Raw genomic sequence first — 23,170 nt, forward strand, 5'->3', positions numbered from 1 at the left:
GTCGGCCATTTTGAAATCTGATTGGTCCATATTTGATAGTTCTCCAAAAGTCACCAAATTTTGCATGCAAGCCAGACTTGGCGATAAATTTGATATTTCATGGTTTGCATTAATGGGCGTGGCCTAACGGCTCAACAGCGCCCCCTAGAATACTTTTATCTGCCATAACTTTTGAATGGTTTGACATAGGAAGTTGTGGGTAGTGTCATGGGACATTGTACTGAGTTCTTAAGCTTCGTTGGCCTTAATTAGCTCCGCCCCTTCTTCTGATTGGTTGTCCCGATTTTCTGCTATAACTTTTGAATGGTTTGACATAGAGAGTCGTGAGTGGGGTCATCAGATTCTGTAGGGAGTCCTTGACCTTCATTGGCCTGAATTAGCCCCGCCCCTTCTTCTGATTGGTTGTCCCCTTTTTCTGCTATAACTTTTGAATGGTTTGACATAGGAAGTCGTGGGTGGTGTCTTTTCTGATATGCTTATGGGGGGCGGTGGCTGTGAGTGCGAGGGCCCGTTCATCGCTGCTTGCAGCTTTAATTGAAATTGCTTTTCTCGTCCCCGGTTGTCCGTCTCCTGCGTCTGCCGTCTCGCGGAGATACACCGGTCAAATCAAACCGTCAACTAGACGTAACCTGAGCACCTGTAGCCTGGTTGCTTTACACTCTGTTAACTTGTGAATATTATTCAATAAAGCTTGAGATCCTTTAATTTACTTAGGAAGGCAGCCGGCATGATCTTTCAGTAGAAACTCACTTTTTTGCAAAACAAAAGCGATAATTCTGAAAATTAGTGATGTGCGGATCAATACTGAAATATGGATACTTTTCTCGTCTTTCTTATTAAAGCAGCACAATGTAACTTTCAGCTTTTGTTGAGTTTGGCGGCTCCTTTGGACAAAAGTGGTATTGTTTTACCAGAAAGAACAATACATTTCCCATGAGCACCAGAGCGTACTGCCGGAAAACTCCTGTCCCCGTCGCTGCATTTGTTTTGATGAGAGAAGACGGGACGGACTTTCAAAACTACTTTTCTGTTTCACCAAGTGAACAGACGGAACGCAAAAAAAAAGATGTTAAACTGCTGGAAAGGAACTGGAATTTACCGGGATACCTTAAACAAGGAAGCCAGGGAGCGGTATATGGAGAAAATAATGATTATTAACGGTTTGGATCCATATGAAATCCCTACTAAAGAATGGAGCTACATTTGTATCATAACAATTCTGTCTCTTGTTTTATCCCCATAAATCCCCATCGGTCGGACATCCCTCCTCTTCTTTCATCTCACGCCAGCGAGTGAACGCCGGGCCAACGTTTATTCTTGTCCGGGCATTTAGCTTGTTACTCTCCCGCTTTCTTTTTTTTTCGCCTCCTCCGATAAAACTTTTATTTTCTTCGTTTTTTTCGCTGCTTCCACCATGACACCAGCTTCTGCTGAGCTCTGCGCTCCACGCCCCGCCCAGCTTTGGTCTCGACTACGAATCGGGAAGGAGGGGGAAGTGACGTATGCCGTAAAGCAGTCAAAGCCGTAAAAATGTGTAGTTTTTTAGTGTGGCAGGGTTCCTACCATGCTCCTCAAAGTTACATAGTGCCAGTGAAGGTGATACAGACCCCTCAGACCATGACAGAGGTTCATTAAACCTGTTGGAAGTTGATGTACCATCACAATGACTCTGGAAATATGATATTAAGGTGGAAAAGTTACATAGTGCTGCTTTAATATTTAGAGGTACCAGCAATAACAGGCCAGAAGCCTATACGCCAGTTTTCTACGGAGTTTTAGGGCCATGCAGGAGAAAAAGATACTTGAGAAGGGAAGATTTATTTTTATTGTGCACTTCGAGAAAAAAGTCGAACTGTCGAGAAAAAAGTTGAAATGTCGAGATCAATGTTGAAATACAATTTCGAGAAAAAAGTCGAAATTTAATGAATAAAGTGGAAATTTCGCCTTTTTTCCTTTTTTTTGGATGGATGGATGAAGGGACGGATGGATGGATGAAGGGATGGATGGATGGATGGATGGATGAAGGGACGGATGGATGGATGAAGGGATGGATGGATGGATGGATGGATGGATGGATGGATGGATGGATGGATGGATGGATGGATGGATGGATGGATGGATGGATGAAGGGATGGATGGATGGATGAAGGGATGGATGGATGGATGGATGGATGGATGGATGGATGGATGGATGGATGAAGGGATGGATGGATGGATCCTCATCGCCTCATCTCCTCATCTCCTCACCACCGCCCGTCTCCTCATCTCCTCATTTCCTCACCACCGCCCGTTTCCTCATCTCCTCATCTCCTCACCACCGCCCGTCTCCTCATCTCCTCATCTCCTCATCTCCTCACCACCGCCCGTCTCCTCATCTCCTCATCTCCTCATCTCCTCACCACCGCCCGTCTCCTCATCTCCTCATCTCCGCCACCACCGCCCGTCTCCTCATCTCCTCATCTCCGACACCACCACCCGTCTCCTCATCTCCTCATCTCCTCATCTCCGACACCACCGCCCGTCTCCTCATCTCCTCATCTCCTCATCTCCTCATCTCCGACACCACCGCCCGTCTCCTCATCTCCTCATCTCCGAATCTCCGACACCACCACCCGTCTCCTCATCTCCTCATCTCCTCATCTCCGACACCACCACCCGTCTCCTCATCTCCTCATCTCCTCATCTCCTCATCTCCGACACCACCGCCCGTCTCCTCATCTCCTCATCTCCTCACCACCGCCCGTCTCCTCATCTCCTCATCTCCGCCACCACCGCCCGTCTCCTCATCTCCTCATCTCCGACACCACCACCCGTCTCCTCATCTCCTCATCTCCTCATCTCCGACACCACCGCCCGTCTCCTCATCTCCTCATCTCCTCATCTCCGACACCACCGCCCGTCTCCTCATCTCCTCATCTCCTAATCTCCTCACCACCGCCCGTCTCCTCAACTCCTCATCTCCTCATCTCCTCACCACCGTCCATCTCCTCATCTCCTCATCTCCTCACCACCGTCCATCTCCTCATCTCCTCATCTCCTCATCTCCTCACCACCGTCCATCTCCTCATCTCCTCATCTCCTCACCACCGTCCGTCTCCTCATCTCCTCATCTCCTCATCTCCTCATCTCCTCCTCATCTCCTCATCTCCTCACCACCGCCCGTCTCCTCATCGCCTCATCTCCTCATCTCCTCACCACCGCCCGTCTCCTCATCTCCTCATCTCCAACACCACCGCCCGTCTCCTCATCTCCTCATCTCCTCATCTCCTCACCACCGCCCGTCTCCTCATCTCCTCATCTCCAACACCACCGCCCGTCTCCTCATCTCCTCATCTCCTCATCTCCTCACCACCGCCCGTCTCCTCATCTCCTCATCTCCTCATCTCCTCATCTCCTCACCACCGCCCGTCTCCTCATCTCCTCACCACCGCCCGTCTCCTCATCTCCGACTCCACCGCCCGTCTCCTCATCTCCTCACCACCACCCGTCTCCTCATCTCCTCATCTCCTCATCTCCGACACCACCGCCCGTCTCCTCATCTCCTCATCTCCTCATCTCCGACACCACCACCCGTCTCCTCATCTCCTCATCTCCTCATCTCCTCATCTCCGACACCACCACCCGTCTCCTCATCTCCTCATCTCCGACACCACCGCCCGTCTCCTCATCTCCTCATCTCCTCACCACCGTCCATCTCCTCATCTCCTCATCTCCTCACCACCGTCCGTCTCCTCATCTCCTCATCTCCTCATCTCCTCACCACCGTCCATCTCCTCATCTCCTCATCTCCTCACCACCGTCCGTCTCCTCATCTCCTCATCTCCTCACCACCGTCCGTCTCCTCATCTCCTCATCTCCTCATCTCCTCCTCATCTCCTCATCTCCTCCTCATCTCCTCATCTCCTCACCACCGCCCGTCTCCTCATCGCCTCATCTCCTCATCTCCTCACCACCGCCCGTCTCCTCATCTCCTCATCTCCTCATCTCCGACACCACCGCCCGTCTCCTCATCTCCTCATCTCCTCATCTCCTCACCACCGCCCGTCTCCTCATCTCCTCATCTCCGCCACCACCACCCGTCTCCTCATCTCCTCATCTCCTCATCTCCTCATCTCCTCATCTCCTCACCACCGCCCGTCTCCTCATCTCCTCATCTCCTCATCTCCTCATCTCCTCACCACCGCCCGTCTCCTCATCTCCTCACCACCGCCCGTCTCCTCATCTCCTCATCTCCTCATCTCCGACTCCACCGCCCGTCTCCCGACCCCCAGACCAGTGGATAGACATGTGCCCTTTGATCAGAGAGCTGCAGCACAGATTCCCCCCCCAACGGCCTGGATGGTAACGCTCCGCCACCACCGCCCGTCTCCTCATCTCCGCCACCACCGCCCGTCTCCTCATCTCCTCATCTCCTCACCACCGCCCGTCTCCTCATCTCCTCATCTCCGCCACCACCACCCGTCTCCTCATCTCCTCATCTCCTCATCTCCTCATCTCCTCACCACCGCCCGTCTCCTCATCTCCTCATCTCCTCATCTCCTCATCTCCAACACCCCGGCCCGTTTCCTCATCTCCTCATCTCCTCATCTCCTCATCTCCTCATCTCCTCATCTCCTCATCTCCAACACCCCGGCCCGTTTCCTCATCTCCTCATCTACGACACCACCGCCCGTCTCCTCATCTCCTCATCTCCTCATCTCCTCATCTCCTCATCTCCTCATCTCCGACACCCCGGCCCGTTTCCTCATCTCCTCATCTACGACACCACCGCCCGTCTCCTCATCTCCTCATCTCCTCATCTCCGACTCCACCGCCCGTCTCCTCATCTCCTTATCTCCGACTCCACCGCCTGTCTCCTCATCTCCTCACCACCGCCCGTCTCCTCATCTCCTCACCACCGCCCGTCTCCTCATCTCCTCATCTCCTCATCTCCGACTCCACCGCCCGTCTCCTCATCTCCTCATCTCCTCATCTCCTCATCTCCTCATCTCCGACTCCACCGCCCGTCTCCTCATCTCCTTATCTCCGACTCCACCGCCTGTCTCCTCATCTCCTCACCACCGCCCGTCTCCTCATCTCCTCACCACCGCCCGTCTCCTCATCTCCTCATCTCCTCATCTCCTCACCACCGCCCGTCTCCTCATCTCCTCATCTCCTCATCTCCTCATCTCCGACTCCACCGCCCGTCTCCTCATCTCCTCATCTCCGACACCACCGCCCGTCTCCTCATCTCCTCATCTCCGACTCCACCGCCCGTCTCCCGACCCCCAGACCAGTAGATAGACATGTGCCCTTTGATCAGAGAGCTGCAGCACAGATTCCCCCCCCCCCAACGGCCTGGATGGTAACGCTCCATCTCCATTAATATGTACGACTGCAGCTCTGACATCCTGCACTCACACACCATCATCATTGGGGTCTGTGGATGTCGGTAGTTGTTTGTTTCCGACGCACCGTTCCAGCGGGCAGCGGCCGTGGCGTGGCAGAGCGCCACTTTGGACCGAGTGGCGAGAGGCGGGGACAGTACTGGAGATGAGGGGGGATGAGGGGGGACGGCATCCCCCCCTGAAATAAAAACGGTCCAAATCATCCCCCCTGTAAAACTGCCATCCCTCCTTTCCATCCCTTATGTCATTTCATCAATGAATGTGGTTTTACTGCTATTTCAACATTTAGAGTCATCACCAGAAAAATAACACCAGAAAAATAACTTATTAGACAATTTTCACCTGTTTCAAGTAAATTTTCACTTGAAAATAGTAGGAAAATCTGCCAGTGGGACAAGATTTTTCTACTTATTTCAAGTGAAAATCTACTTGAAACAGGTGAAAATTGTTGTTTTTTCCAGTGATGAGTCTTGTTTTAAATGTAATGAGATTTCTTTACTAAGATGAGACATTTTAACTATAAATAAGACAAATATTCTTGTTAAGATTTTGAGTTTTTGCAGTGATCCATTTTACTTATCCTGTGAAGGACAGAGTCATATTGATAAGTTCAGAAAAGTGTTTTTTATTGTTGTGTTTTGCTGTATTTGATGTAAGTCCAGTGGATATTTAAAGCTTACAGAAGGCTGCATTTAACTGCTGCTATGTCATTCCTGCAGTATTTCTGCAGGTGTTTTGGTCAGTGCTATTATTTGTAATATATTATATTATTTGTAATCAGCACAAATTATCTGTCCCCATATGATAAAATCCACCATCCCCCCTGAATTCCTTTTACAACTCGAGTACTGGGCGGGGATGATGAACCACGATGTGGCAGGGGGGGTAGAGCTTCTCGTTCCCGCTGCGCCAGACATGGTGATCAGTCTGCAGAATCCCCTCCGACATACGGAGCATCACATTAAAGCCCCGGCGTGCAACAGAGGCCCGGACGTTACTGTAATCGAGTCGCACCGAGGTCGGCGCCAGACGACGGCGTGATGTGATGTCACCAGGCAGGATGTAACTCCACATGACCACATGAATGTGAACGCCGCTCCAGGGACGATACTTTTAACTTAATATGAAGAGAAATACATTTTTTTTTTCATTTTATCATCATTCGAATTCGGCCAAAATCAAATTAAGACTCTTCCCAACTCGTCACGTGATGAGTCTCCGTCAGAATCAGATTTATGGTTGAGAACTGTGGGTAGATAGCGATGGATGGATGGATGGATGGATGGATGGATGGATGGATGGATGGATGGATGGATGGATGGATGGATAGACTGATGGTTGGATGGATGGATGGATGGATGGATGGATGATGGATGGATGGATGGATGATGGATGGATGGATGGATGGATGGATGGATGGATGGATGGATGGTTGGATGGATGGATAGACTGATGGTTGGATGGATGGATGGATAGATGGATGGATGGATGGATGGATGATGGATGGATAGACTGATGGATGGATGGATGATGGATGGATGGATGGATGGATGGATAGACTGATGGTTGGATGGATGGATGGATAGACGGATGGATGGATGGATGGATGGATGATGGATGGATGGATGGATGGATAGACTGATGGTTGGATGGATGGATGGATGGATAGACTGATGGTTGGATGGATGGATGGATGGATGGATGGATGGATGATGGATGGATGGATGGATGGATGGATGGATAGATGGATGGATGGATGATGGATGGATGGATGGATGGATGGATGGATAGACTGATGGTTGGATGGATGGATGGATGGATGGATGGATGGATGGATGGATGGTTGGATGGATGGATGGATGGATGGATGGATGATGGATGGATGGATGGATGGATAGACTGATGGATGGATGGATGGATGGATGGATGATGGATGGATGGATGGATAGACTGATGGTTGGATGGATGGATGGATGATGGATGGATGGATGATGGATGGATGATGGATGGATGGATGGATGATGGATGGAGGGATGGTTGGATGAATGGATGGATGGATGATGGATGGATGGATGGATGATGGATGGTTGGATGGATGGATGGATGGATGGATAGACTGATGGATGGATGGATGGATGATGGATGGATGGATGGATGGATGGATGGATGGATGGATGGATGATGGATGGAGGGATGGTTGGATGAATGGATGGATGGATGGATGGATGGATAGATGGGTGGATGGATGGATGGTTTGATGGATGGATGGATGGATGGATGGATGGGTGGATGGATGATGGATGGATGATGGATGGATGGATGGATGGATGGATGGATGGATGGATGGTCACGGATCAGTCACGTGACACGTGAATGAAGGATCATCCGTCCAGCTGGAACGATTGTGGCGGCGCCGGTAAAAATGGAGAGAAATCGTTGGCCTGGGGGGTGAGGGCCTCCTGGCCACGTGTCTGGCCCGGACCGGGTAACCGGGGATTGCCTGGGTCGCGGTCCGCCGCCGCAGGATCCCTGGCGGCTTCTTCACGGCCGCCGCCGGGGGGTGGGTTGCCTCTTTCCTACCTCTCCCCTCTGTGGGGTTGCCGGTGGCCTGGGTTCCGGGTTCTTCCTTGTCGGCCTCTGGTCTCGCGGGTGGCGGGGTTGCTCCCCCCCCTCCCCCACTATAGATGCACTTCAGGTGGAGCTTTGTTTGGTTTATTACACACACACACACACACACACACACACACACACACACACACACACACACACACACACACACACACATACATAGCCACACATACATATACACGCTCACACACACGCACACGCACACGCATGATCATATACATACACGCACACACACACATAGCCATACACACTGGCTTGTTCACCTGCATGCTGCTGTGTAGTTTTTGGGGTTAGTTAGCAGTAGCGGTAGCTTAGCTCAGACTGTGATCAGATCTCGAGATTTGGGTGGATTGCTGCTCGTGTTTTGGTCGGCTCCGTGTCAGTTTTGTGTTTCGTTTGTGGTTTTTGTTGCAGATTTCCAGTGCTCGACGTGTGCCTATGTATGTGTATGCGTATGTATGCGTATATATATGTATATATATTAAATATAGTAATAATGCACATATATATGCCATAGGTTTTTACCAGCATGGTATCAACCATTAATATGTAAAAAAAAATAAAAAATAAAAAAAAATGTAGAGAAATCCAACTCATTCTGAAACATCCCATAATTAATCCTGGCGCAACAACGTTCACAGGAAACGCTGGTGGTGGTGGTGGGGGGGGGGGCGGGGCATCCTTCACAAGAGGAGGTGAAGATGAGACGAGGACAAGTGCATGAAAATAAATGATGGTGTGAGGCGATGGATGGATGAAGGGAGGAGGAACCCAGCAGAGGTGTACAGAGGAGGGGGAAGAAGGGATGGACGTGTGCCCCCTCAGATCTGAAGGGGGCGGAGCCAGCCACCTGTAGGCTCCGCCCCCCTCAGTTTGCTATGTCACAGGACCCTGCAGGTCTGGACGGGTCCCCGAGGTTTCAGAGGTTTCAGAGTTTTTGATTCAGTCGTCACCTCAGTTGCCAGAAGTAATAGTTGTCAGCTCAAGATCACATTATAATAATATAAATAAACTGTCTGAATTTGAAGATCCGACTTTGCAGGCGTAGAGAAAAAGAGAGTGGAGGAAAGTGTGATATTTATTCATATCACGCTGAGCACGCAATGAATAAATAATCCTGCACGTGTCGCTGCCGCCTCATCCAGCAGCCCCGACCTCGACGTTCCAGCTCTCTTCCGATACCTGATACTCGCCGGCTGAGTGGGCGGGAACTTAAGAACCGGCCGTCGAGGGGTTCAGAAAAAAATCTGCATAAAAATGTGTTTTGATTACATTTCTAGTGAGAAATATATATTTTACTTATAATATTCACTCAGTGAATGTACATAATCACTCGCTTGCCCGTTGTTGTGAAGTCCTTTCAGATGTCGCCAGAATAAAGGCTGATTTATGGTTCCGCGTTACACCAACGCATAGCCTACGGCGTAGGTTACGCGGCGACGCGCGCCGTACGCCGTACCCTACGCCGTAGGCTATGTGTCGATTTAACGCAAACCATAAATCGCCGCCGATCCTCTCATCCCCGAAAACTTCGGAGCAAATTTCTTAACAGGCGTTATTTGGATAAACTGAGCCCAGGTTGGGGATCTTAACGGTTACTTTTACGCCTAAAAAAATATTAAAACTTAATGAAGTGGCATATTAACAGCGTTACAGCAGAAATTAAAACAGCTTTTATCTCTCAGCTTCCTGATATGGTGTGACGTATGTGCAAACGTAACTACGCAGTCGCTTACGTACCCGAACGTAAATCACGCAGTGACGTAGCAAGTAGGAATGGGCGATATTTTACTGTTCACGATAAACCGTCAAAAAAATTCTCCATGGTAAGAATTTGTCATCTCGCGGTAAAAATGATAAATTCCCGTTGGTGACATTTTTGTGTAAAGCCGGATTTATGGTTCTGTGTTAAATCCACGCACAACGTACGTGTGCGTGAAGGAAGGAAGGAAGGAAGGAAGGAAGGAAGGAAGGAAGGAAGGAAGGAAGGAAGGAAGGAAGGAAGGAAGGAAGGAAGGAAGGAAGGAAGGAAGGAAGGAAGGAAGGAAGGAAGGAAGGAAGGAAGGAAGGAAGGAAGGAAGGAAGGAAGGAAGGAAGGAAGGAAGGAAGGAAGGAAGGAAGGGATAAATTCCCGTTGATACGTGTTTGTGTAACAAACATGGCTGGGCTGAGTCATTACAGTTTTGCAGTACAGGTGTAACTCATTTAATTGGTTTTTATTAATTCAATTTAATTGGTGTAGTTTAGTAGTATTTAGTATCTTTTAGAGCAGTGATTTGGGGCTCCAAAGACTGAATGTGGTGATAGATTTATAGTTACAAAGGGGGAGTTGAATTGTTTGTTTTTTTTATCGTCATTTTTATCGTTATCAGGATAAATGCCAGAAATGATCGTGACACATTTTTTAGTCCATACCGCCCATCCCTAGTAGCAAGTGGTGTCCCAATCCCTAGGGAAGATTAAAAGGGCCCTACTCATTTTTAGGGCTAGTGGTAGAAAGTAGGGGGTGTATTGGGATTGGCCCTAAACCAGCAAAGAGTTGGTGCTACCTTGGAACCGGGTTTTCTGGGCCGGAGCCAGTTTTTGTCAGTGGAAACAGAAAGCCCGGTTCCAAACTCAGACCTGGCCCAGAACCAGAACCAGCTTTGGAACCGCTTTGGTGGAAAAGGGCTATCAGCTAATCCACCACTAAACCTTCCAGGTCGGCTGAACGGCTGCGATTGTTTAACTGTTGTTTTGAACATCTTCATCATGATTTGCAGCAGTAATGTGCAGCAGTGTCTTCTTCTGCTGTGTATTTTCCTGCAGGCGAGCAGCCATGGAGGCCGTGTCCTGGCTGGTGTGTCCTCTCCTCGTCCTCCTGGCCGTCCTCCCCCCCTGCCTCCCCTCCATGCTGTGTCCGAAGCGCTGCACCTGCCAGAACCTGCTGCCGTCCTACACGGTGCTGTGCGCCAAGACGGGCCTCCTCTTCGTCCCCCCCAACATCGACCGGCAGACGGCCGAGCTCCGGCTGATGGACAACTTCATCACCACCCTGAGGCACCGCGACTTCGCCAACATGTCCAGCCTGGTCAGACCAAAACACTTTATCCTTTATCCTGCTTTTCTTGTCTCGATCCCTCGCTGGCGCCTGTTTGGTCCACGTTTGTTGTGGAAAAAACCCATCAAATGCTCTTTAATACATTCTTTAAAATAACTATAACCAGTACTGGAGTTGAGGGGGGATGAGGCGGGATGGCCTCCCCCCTGAAAAAAAAAACGGTCCAAATCATCCCCCTGTAAAACTGCCATCCGCCCTTTCCATCCCTTATGTCATTTCATCAATGAATGTGGTTTTACTGCTATTTCAACATTTAGAGTCATCACCAGAAAATTAACTTATTTGACAATTTTCACCTGTTTCAAGTAAATTTTCACTTGAAATATGTAGAAAAATCTGCCAATGGGACAAGATTTATCTTCTTATTACAAGCAAAAAAATCTTGTTCCACTGGCAGATTTTTCTACTTATTTTAAGTGAAAATCTACTTGAAACAGGAGAAAATTGTTGTTTTTTCCAGTGATTAGTCTTGTTTTAAGTGTAATGAGATTTTTTTACTAAAATGAGACATTTTAACTAGAAATAAGACAAATATTCTTGTTAAGATTTTGAGTTTTTGCAGTGATCCATTTTACTTATTCTGTGAAGGACAGAGTCATATTGATAAGTTCAGAAAACTGTTTTTTATTGTTGTGTTTTGATGTATTTGATGTAAGCCCAGTGGATATTTAAAGCTTACAGAAGGCTGCATTTAACTGCTGCTATGTCATTCCTGCAGTATTTCTGCAGGTGTTTTGGTCACTGCTATTATTTGTAATATATTATATTATTTGTAATCAGCACAAATTATCTGTCCCCATATGATAAAATCCACCATCCCCCCTGATTGTTTTTTACAACTCGAGTACTGATTATAACTGGACTGAAACTGAGTGTCTAAGTTACCAACAATTCAGATTTCAGTAGATTAAATTAAAGGCAAGGCAAGTTTATTTGTATAGCACAATTCAACACAAGATAATTCAAAGTGATTTACGTCAATATTAAAAGCAGCAAGACATAATTAAAAAGTAAATAACAAATAAAATGAAATAAAATGATAAGAAAAGAATTAAAAGAATAAAAAAGCACAAGTTGTTAAAAAGTAAGGGCAGTAGAGTACAGCAGGTACATCTCATTCTTACAATGGCAAGAATCACGTTTCTATACGGTCAAAACGATGAAACAAAGGAAGAATGAAGATTTTAAGGCACAAAGGATGATTCATTCTTACGATTCGATTAGACAAAAACCTCTTTAAGTTAATATTTTTGGGGTCAGATTACCAGTCTGTACACTTAGTTGGGCCAAGGCTAAATTTTATTTTTGGTTTTGGTTTAATCAAGTGGCCAAGGCTGAATTTTCCATCTTAGTGACAGTTTTGACACCTCTGCACCCACAGGATGTGAAACAATAACTAGCTTTATACTATTAAAATCAAATCTATGAAATAAATAGAAAAAAAATAAATATCTTAAACATATTCAGAAGTTTAAACAGGGTGAAGGTTTAAAATCTACGCAGAATCAAGCTAAAACAGAACAAGTTTACAAAATAAGCAGTAACAGAGAAATAAATACATGTTTTTAACTGCTTGGCTTCATTTATAAATGGTTTAAAAACGTCTTTTGTTATTGAAAAACCCATCAAATGCTCTTTAATGTGTTCTTTTCAAATAGGATCAGAACAATAACTAGCTTTATACTATGAAAACCAAATCTATGAAATAAATAGAAATAAATTAAATTTTCTCCAGAGACCAGAACATGACCCCCGATCAATTGTTACATAAACAACGGTGGGGAAAACTCCCCTTTAGGAGGGAAGAAAACCTGGACCAGGACCTGGATCATAAGGGGGGACCAGCCAGGTAGAGCAGGAAAAGACAGATTTTCTTTTTTAAACAAAACTTTATTAAAAATATACAAACTCTCAAAGAGGATGATGGACAAATATCAATTTAAATGCAATATGAAAATAAATTTAAAAAAAAAGGGGGATTCTTGTAAGAAATACAAAAAAAAATACAAAAAAATACAATACAAAATACAAATACAAAAACAAGGCGCTCTAAGAATTAAATGAGCCGTCTGTAAGAAATGGCCAAAACTGGTACTGCAGTCACTTTCAAAATATTGTTGAGCGGCGTGTACCCTCCCCCTCCTCCCCCCGACCAGAGGTTGCCAGGTAGGCTGCAGAATGCAGCAGGAACGTAGGCTGCCATGGCTGCGATAATTAGAGCCGAGCTGGCAACCCGGATGCCGAAACAATACTGACTTGGTGATTGGGAGATAGGTGGAGGGTGGAGCTTCAGAAACAATACTGACTTGGTGATTGGGAGATAGGTGGAGGGTGGAGCTTCAGAAACAATACTGACTTGGTGATTGGGAGATAGGTGGAGGGTGGAGCTTCAGAAACAATACTGACTTGGTGATTGGGAGATAGGTGGAGGGTGGAGCTTCAGAAACAATACTGACTTGGTGATTGGGAGATAGGTGGAGGGTGGAGCTTCAGAAACAATACTGACTTGGTGATTGGGAGATAGGTGGAGGGTGGAGCTTCAGAAACAATACTGACTTGGTGATTGGGAGATAGGTGGAGGGTGGAGCTTCAGAAACAATACTGACTTGGTGATTGGGAGATAGGTGGAGGGTGGAGCTTCAGGCCAAAACAAAAAATGATAACATAAACATCAGTTGAGGGCTGCAACTCCTCTTTTTAAACTGGAATATCCTGGCTTGAGTGCTGTTGTCAGTGACATAAGTATTTGAAATGGACATGATTTTTAAATGTCTGTTGACATATCGGGGTCATTTTATGATTCGTTTTATCATTGCTCTTACATACAGCTCCTTTAAAAGGTGCATATGAATAACAAAATAAATAAATTAAGCATTTAAATTCACATAATGGAGCATAGGAAAGGAGAGGAATTATTAAATTAAAATAACAAATAACCAGCAATGTCTAGACGTATTTTACTTGCATTTTTGTTTTCTACTCTTTTGAGACATGTGAAAAAAAAATCTTAAAATCGTTAATAAAACCCCGGAAGGAGGGTTTACAATTTCTCCATTTGGCATAATGAATATGGTACTTACCCAGTAACAAAATTATATTAATAACATCAGAAACAGAAATTTCCAAATCATCCATGAAGAAAATAATATGGCTTAATTCAAAAGGTGGAACATTATTAATTTAAAGAAATATCAAATTGTGTATCTCTGTCCAGAAACAATGAGACAAGGGACATTGATAAAACAAATGATCCAGTGTTTCTTCATCCTTTTTGCAGAAGGAACATGGATCTACCTCAAATTAAAAAAAATTTTTTAAGAAATTCTGCCACAGGAAAAGATAGCAAAGAGAAAATGAAGAACAGAGAGAGGAGCGATACAGATATGTATATTTTAGTATTAATGATCGTTAACTGGAGAGATTGGCCGCAGTTACATGATGTTTTTTAATTCGGAATTAATTATTCCGAATTAAATAATTCCGAATTAAACAATTTTCCTTCGAGTTTACATGGAAATAGTAAATGGAATTAAACACATTTGATCGGCTTTATCAAATTCCTCTACAGGTCTGGGGGTTGGGAAGGGTTCTGATTGGATAGGGGGGCGGACCGAAAGTTACGACTACCGGAAGAAAAACAAACTTACTCGATTAGCAACAACATGGAGGTCCACATTATTAGCATCCTTTTTGGATTTGTTTTGATTTTATTTTTAAATAAATCGTCTCTGCCCTTGACCACCATTTACTTTGTTTTGAAAATATATATAATATATAATATAAGCGTCATGGAGACAGACTGGCGAGCAGCGCAGAAAGACCGGAATTAATTTAAAGCGGAATGAGTGTATACATGATCACAGAATTATTCTATTCAGATTTAAAATTGGAATAAACCAGCCACTTACTTCGGAATTAAGTTTAATTCGGAATTAGGTGTTTACATGGTCATTTTTTCCAAGAATTTGGAACAGCTGCTGAATGTGGTGGAAGGAGAACTGAAAAATGTGAAGGCATGGTTTGATATCAATAAGTTATCATTAAACCTAACTAAAACTAAGTTCATAATTTTTGGCACTAGAAAAAAAAAATCATATAACAATTAAAATTAGTGGTATGGAAATAGAAAGAGTATATGAAAATAAGTTCCTGGGGGTAATAATTGATGATAAACTTAGCTGGAAATCACACATAAATAGTGTAAAATCAAGAATGTCTAAAACCCTAGCAATAGTAAATAAAACAAATTATTTTTTCTGTCAAAGAGCACAGTTTTTAATGTATAACTCACTCATAGTTCCATACATAACTTATTGTGTGGAGATATGGGGTAACACCTATAAAACAAATACAAACCCTATTTTTCTATTACAGAAAAGAGCTTTAAGGATAATTAATAAAACCGACTATTATGAACCAACAAATAATCTTTTTATTAAATATAATATCTTAAAATTCCATGATATAGTAGAGCAGAAAACTGTTTTATTTGCCTTTAAAGCCCAGCAGAAACTGCTTCCAAACTGCATTCAGGACCTGTTCCAGATAAAAGAAACCCGCTATGACCTGAGGGGGAAACTCATGTTTGAGGTAACGACAGCAAGAACAAATATTAAAAAGAGATGTACATCAGTTAAGGCAAGAGAAATTTGGAATAGTTGTAATAACAACCTAAAAATGTGTCGCTCTATCGTCAAGTTTAAGAAATTGTTTAAAGAAAATATTGTAAATAAATATAAAACACTATAATTATAAAGTATACTATCAAAAACATTCTAGGATGTGAAATGTCAATTTTATATTTTGTCATACTTATTTTTTTTTCTTCTTTATGTATTGTTTGTTTTCACTGAGTAAAAGTTAATGTCTCATATTTTTGCTGATCAAAAGAAAAAAGGGTAGGCACTATAAGCTACGGCTTCAGCCTACACCTTTTCGGCAAAAGAAATGTTGTTTTTTTTTTTCCTTTTCATCTTGTTCTGTACAAGCCGAAATAAAGATTCATAACTAACTAACTAACTAACTAACTAAAATTTTTACTAATTTTAAATCGGATTTAATTTTAATTCTGAATTAGAGAGGAATTAAAAACGCTATTAACGTCATGCAAGTAACAGAATCCTGGAAAAGCATCAACAAATGACACGTGTGTAACTTCCAGTTAAGGCTGATTTATGGTTCTGCGTTACACCAACGCAGAGCCTACGGCGTAGGGTACGCGGCGACGCGCACGTACCTTGCGCGTCGCCGCGTACCCTACGCCGTCGATTTAACGCGGAACCATAATTCAGGCTTCATGCTGCTGGCTGACGCGCTCACAGGCTTGAATGAGCAGGAGGCTGGACGAGGGGGGGTTACTTTTAAGTGTGACTTTAGAATATTAAACAGGTAAAATACAAGAAAATATTGACGGTGGCCAAACTAATTGTAAACACAGGTCGCACACATGACGCTGGTGAGTTTCTGGTGCATAATGTGACGTTCTGAAGCTTAAATCTCCGTTTTCCTCCGTTTTCCTCCGTTTAGACGCAAACGTGAAAACTGAGTTTTTGAAAATCTCCACTTTGGCCGGAGTTTTCAGAAATGATCGTTTTTGGGGGCTTTGAGCTGCGTTTTCGTGTAAACGAACGGCCAAAACGCATGAAAACGCCTCCGTTTTTGCTCCGTGTAAACGGGGCCTTAGGCCTAAGAAAAACTAGGGTATTCTGGGAAACTTCAGGACATGGACTACGTTTACATGCAGTCAAAATTCGGGTTATTGCTAATATTCCGGTTACTGAAACATTCTGAATATTCCGTTACATGGTAATTAATCATTCGGGATATCTGGATCAAACCAGCGACGCACGGAGAACGTGATGATGGAATTACCGTCATTTCCGCTTCATCTTCTTGTATCCAAATTCAAAACAAATGCTGCTTCGCGCAACTTTTCGCTCACCTTCTTTTAAATCTGGCTATCCCGGTACTTTCTACCGTCTACAAATGCAGAAATGTTCATATCCTTCATTACATTTATGAAGTGATTAGTTTCCTCCTGGTCTTGTGTTTCTCCGTGTTTATAAGAACTTCCTGGACTCAAAAGACCAGGATTCCTTGTGAACAGAACATGAGCAGAAAAACAAATTCCTGTTCCGTTTGATGGGGATATTCTGTTTGGCGTTTACATGACCCAATATTATTGGAATAAGGAATTATATTATATTATTAACATACAGTGCAAACAATGACAAAGGACGACATCAGTGTGTGTGTGTGTGTGTGTGTGTGTGTGTGTGTGTGTGTAAATCTGATGATGAAAGTAGATACATAAATTGAGAATATTAATTTGAGAGTAAACAAATAAATAATTATATAGAGTGGTGTAGCACGATATCATATAAATATAGCATAATAATATATATTAATATCCTAATATAACATCATTTTTATAAAATATTATAACATATAACCAAATGATATCACCATACTATAATATATAACAATATAATAATACTATAGTTTAACATTTCATGAGATTTCATAACGTAATATAATAATACACTATGAAACAATATATCATGATAATGCCAGGAATAAAAAAAAAAAAAAAAAAAAAAAAAAAATACATGACCAAATTTTCACGTTAGAATAGGAGTAACCCAGGGGTCATATTCAGGTTTTTAAAAACCGGAATATGAGCAAATTCGGGTTATTCAAAGGGGTTATTGGTGTTTACATGGCTGTGCAAATTTGGGTTATTGCCAATATTCGGGTTTTAAAAGTCTTATTGACTGCATGTAAACGCAGTCATGGAGGACTCGAGGAAGGTCCGGGAAAGTGGGTTCAATAGTCCACATGAACTCTGCAGATGCAGGAAAAGCGTGTCAGCGTGGGAACTTTACAGCGAGGAGCTTGACATTTGATTCAGATGTTTCCTGCAGAGCCTCAAGGAACATCTGATGATCCCCGCCGCACTCATGAACGTTGGGAAACGCCAACATCCTGGTATTTAATCACCAAACAGAGACGCTCGTCACAGCCGGAGGCCTCGCGGTTTCCTCTCCGCCGAGCTGAACATGTTTGCTGACTCGCACAGAGGCGCCGCTTTTAATCATTTAGCGCCGGCAGAAAGCCGCAGTCGTCCCCGCTGATCGCGGCACGTTGACCTTTTCTCTCTGTTAATACAAGATGTTTGCACATCTTTCACACTCGTGATGTTTGGCCAGAGGCTTCCTGCAAAGCTCCTCGCTGCTCCGGCGTTCTGTTAACAAATACCAGGCTGATATTTCAACTATTTTAGTTCCAAGCTTCAACGATTCTCACAGTTATTCCTGATAGCAGTTCATGTACTCTTTCTACACTTGAGAGCACATGGTTGGGCGTCTGAAACCATGGGAACCTCAGAAACAGGGGCAGATCTACAGGGGGGTGGATGCTTTCAGTACAAAAACGTTGATCTTTTTTTGTAATCAACTGTTTTTTATTATTTTGTTGATGCATACAATTACCGTATTTTCTGGACTATAAGCCGCTACTTTTTTCATAGGTTTTCAACCATGCAGTTTATACAAACATGCAGCTATTCTGTAGATTTTTCTTCCACTGCTAGGGGGCGCTCTAACCGGAATTAGAATCAAAACTAAGACAAGATAAATGCAAAGAAGAATACGCTACTTCTTCTTTAGCAGATATAAGCAGATATAAGTAGGTAGAAGCAGATTTCAAAAAGATAAATAGATAAATAAATACCGGTTATTTTCTCTTGGTTCTGTCCCTTTTTAATCAGCAAAGTTGCTGCCGTGTTAAAAGACACTGTTAGGAAAGGATCTATTTAGGTACAAACATGTACATCATTTACAACATAAATATGGGTCCCGTACCAGGAATTCTTGCCACTGAAAGTTCCATATGTAAAATGTCCATAAACATGTTGGTGGATGATGTGGTGGTTTCCATCGAAGAGCAAGCACTTTTTTAGCGACTGTTAATCCTGCCAGATACACAACTTTTCCTTTGAAATGTAAATTTGACTGAGAGTCATCATTAATCAGGAGCCTTTCCAGTCACATTGGATAAATATATATATATATATATATATATATATATATATATATATATATATATATATATATATATATATATATATATATATATATATATATATATATATATATATATACTGATTTTTTTGTCAAAACATGTGAAGGAATGATCCTGTTGTGTTACTTGAACAAAAACTGCAAAGTGGAGATTGATTTTGTTCATTGCATGTTGTTTATTTGGTGTTAAATAAGTTCTATGCAGAAAGTTAAAATGAATAAACTGGTGATTAGGATTTTTTGTTAAGTTTTAAGTGAAAATGTGTTTCCAGGGTAATTTGTCACAGATTAGATCAGTCTGCCAACGTGACTGAAAAGTAAGGTTTTTATATGTCGACTTGAGAAGTCATTCATACAATGATGAAGCTAACAACGTTGATCTTTCTTAACATAAAGTTTTCTTCTGTCGAGGAGAAGCTGGTTGAAAGTCCTTTTTCTTAAAGGCGTCTTATTTCCCTCAAGAGGTTTTTGCTGGAGGAAGGAAAAGCGTCTGGTCTTATATATTATGCAGTCGGAGTGTTAATGTTGGCGGCGTCCATACCGCCCCCCGCCAGCAGAGGGCACCATCCTGCCATTTTGATGTTTTTGATGTTAGTTTTATAGATATATTTGGATCCCCAGTAACTATAGCAAAACTGCAGCTATTCTTCCTGGGGTCCGACACAATACACAGTTGTAATGTATTACAACAAAAACTTAAAAAGCAAACCTAAAGAGGTATAAAAAAAGAAAGGAAAAACAGAAAATAAAGAAAAAATAAAAAGTTATTCCGTTTAACATTTAGATATAAATAAAAACAATACATATTCATACATTTTATAACATCAATACATTCAAACAATGTAACCATTTTTAATAAATATTCATTTATTTATATTATATATATATATATATATATATATATATATATATATATATATATATATATATATATATATATATATATATATATATATACACACACATACCCATATACTATCTACATTATTTATTTATTTAATAATAGTTAAATACATTTTATGTATCTATTCATGTCACCATTGTGACATGAATAGATAGATATCATCTTATTCTTAATTTTTTCAATCTTATTTGTTATTTACTGTCTAATTATGTCTTGCCGCTTTTAATATCAATGTAAAGCACTTTGAATTACCTTGTGTTGAATTGTGCTATATAAATAAATTTGCCTTGCCTTACCATTGTGACGCCAAGGGCTATGGAGTGAAAATTGACTAAAAACATTTGTGCGTATTATTAGATTTGTGCGTATTATTAGATTTGTGCGTATTATTAGATTTGTGCGTATTATTAGATTTGTGCGTATTATTAGATTTGTGCGTATTATTAGATTTGTGCGTATTATTAGATTTGTGCGTATTATTAGATTTGTGCGTATTATTAGATTTGTGCGGAACTTGCTTGTTACGGACAAAACGATAATCATGATTTTAAAAAAGCCTCCTACAAACACATTGTTAAATATGCGTGCACAAAGCCACAGATTCACACAAATCTTTTCTCCAAGAAGTCTCACATGTACAGACTCATCTGTACGTGGTGCATTTAAGGACTGGTGGAAAGCTGGGTCATCTGAGTTTTTATCCGAGTCATCAGCATTATTTCCCTTGATACTTGGTTACCTTTAAACTTGTAACGAACTGTGAACAATTGTGGGCCTGAGTAAGAAATAATATCCCTGCACCCCATGGTTATAAAACATTTACTTTGTCATAATCTATAATTCCTTACATGGACAGAAATGCATTTATGAGCCTTACAAATGTAATAAGATATTTTAAAGCGATGGTGGCTCAGGAAAAACAGACGTTCAAATCGGGAGGTGAGAAGACGGTGATGACGGCATCACGGTGGTCTAAGTTGGTCTGAAGTAGATTTACCTACTTAGGGTAGAACATAGGCGCCGGAACCGTGGGTGCTTCGGGGCCCGAGCACCCACGGAGATGGCCGAGCACCCACGGGGAGAGCAGAGTAGGGGAGCCCCCATGTCAACAATCACTGATTGGCTAAAGCGGTTTTCAAATAGAGGGCGCACAGCTGCCGCGGGCTTTCCCATTCAAGTGTATGTGCTGCCGCTGCGCAAGAGCGCAGGGTCTGACGCCGAGGTCGGCGGCGCAAAGCGGCTTTCACCTAGAACTCGGTTTACGCCCCGGGTGGGCGCAGACTCGGCGCAGAGCCTGCGCGCATACACCTGCGTACACATTTGTTGCAAGTTGCTTGGCGACCGAAAAAAAGTTTTTCCGGTCTGGCGCCGTTTTCCCATTCACTTGGACGTACAGTAGCTACAGCTCGGTTTGCAAAATGCATCTGTCCCTGATTCAAAGAAAAGCCCTGGCTTTAGTTCTTCTGAGGAGGAGGAGGAGGAGACGAGCAGCAGGAGCAGCAAGGAGGGGATGGGTCCATGAAATCCTCATGAGAACACAGGATTTGGGGGAATACAGGCTCGGGAGCTACAGCTCCATGATGGACAGGCCTACTTCAGGCTGAATCATATTTTATTAAAAAACCTTTCTGAACTATGTTGTTGTTTTTTAGCTCATGTCAGTCATTTTAGCGGACCTGTAGTGCTTCAGTTTGCAAAAGTATTGACACGTGGTCTTTTCATAACCATATATTGATCAATGATTCAATTGATCCCCAGATGAGGCATGGAAATGCTATATTTTATTTTAAATTTACATTTTATTGTTAAAAGAGCAAAAGAATATCACATTTCTACCACTTTTAAACACACCAGGTGTGTCCAAATTCTGGGAGATTTCTCTCCACTTTTGTCCCTTTTTATTGATGTCCCGATAGGCCTGCAGTCTCATCCCACAGCTCCTCATAGACTCACAGCCAAGATCATTCTTTCTTCCATCTTGATCGTCTCTGATCTACAACCTGCAACATTTTTTTCTCCCTCCACCTTCTCTCCTATTGGACACCGCCGAGATGTTGTCACTGGGCGCACGGTGAAATAAAAAAAAAAACAATTCTACTGTTGTAGATGCATGATCAAGATGGAAGAAAGAATGATCTTGGTTATGAACTATAGAACTATAGCCTCCTTTTTCTCAGATGAACACCCGAATTTGTTTAGAATTTGATTATTATTTGTGTGTGTGTGTGTGTGTGTGTGTGTGTGTGTGTGTGTGTGTGTGTGTGTGTGTGTGTGTGTGTGTGTGTGTGTGTGTCTGTGTGTGTGTGTGTGTGTGTGTGTGTCTGTGTGTGTGTGTGTGTGTGTGTGTGTGCGTGCGTGCGTGCGTGCGTGCGTGCGTGCGGTGTTCATGTCCGTTACCGCTGTTGAATCTACGTTGCTGAATTGCTGAATCTCGTGCAAAACGACACTACATGACATTCAGCACCCACCACCAAAAACATAATTCGGCGCCTATGGGGTAGAATATTAAGCATCAACGGAAATAACGCTGGACTCAGATAAAAACTCAGATGACCCAGCTTTCCACCAGTACTTAAATGCACCATGTACGGACGAATCTGTGAGGCTTCTTAGAGGAAAGAGTCTCAAAACCATTTGTGCATATCTATAGCTTTGTGTGTGTGGCGATTCATGCATGTGTATTTAACGATTTGTGTGTGTAGGAGGCTTTTTGAATTCGTAATTATCATTTTGTCCGTAACATCCAGAAAGTTACCCAAACACAAATCAAGAGCTACGCACACACAAATGTTTTGAGTCGATTTTCTCTCCATAAAGGACCATCATAAATTAAATAAGCCAATAAAAAGACCTTTCAAAGTGAAGTAAAAGAATAGTTAATCCAGAGTTCAGTGGTGTTTTAGGGGAAAGTAGCAAAACAGCCACCTGAAAAACAAAGTCTGCAGAGTCCAGTTAGGCAGCACTGGGTTTAATGTGCCGTTCTCACGCGGTTTATCTTGACTGCCACACATTAAACAAAAAAGAAAAGAAAAATCAAGGTTGAAAACGTGATTATCAACTTTAAAGGGCA

General features: G+C 43.0%; 1 protein-coding gene across 2 annotated transcripts in view; it reads left to right on the plus strand.

Moving 5' to 3' along the window:
* The window catches only part of si:cabz01090165.1 (uncharacterized protein LOC100333421 homolog), a 686,742-nt gene that overhangs the window by 574,041 nt on the left and 89,531 nt on the right, over nucleotides 1–23,170 (plus strand). For both annotated transcript variants that reach the window (XM_061719918.1, XM_061719919.1), the window contains one exon: nucleotides 10,824–11,085. In XM_061719918.1, coding sequence (XP_061575902.1) covers nucleotides 10,834–11,085 — 252 coding nt within the window. In that variant the 5' untranslated portion in view covers nucleotides 10,824–10,833. The remainder of the gene's footprint in view (nucleotides 1–10,823; nucleotides 11,086–23,170) is intronic.

The sequence above is a fragment of the Cololabis saira genome, chromosome 4 (genome assembly GCF_033807715.1).
Source record: "Cololabis saira isolate AMF1-May2022 chromosome 4, fColSai1.1, whole genome shotgun sequence".
Classification (NCBI taxonomy): Eukaryota; Metazoa; Chordata; class Actinopteri; order Beloniformes; family Belonidae; genus Cololabis; species Cololabis saira.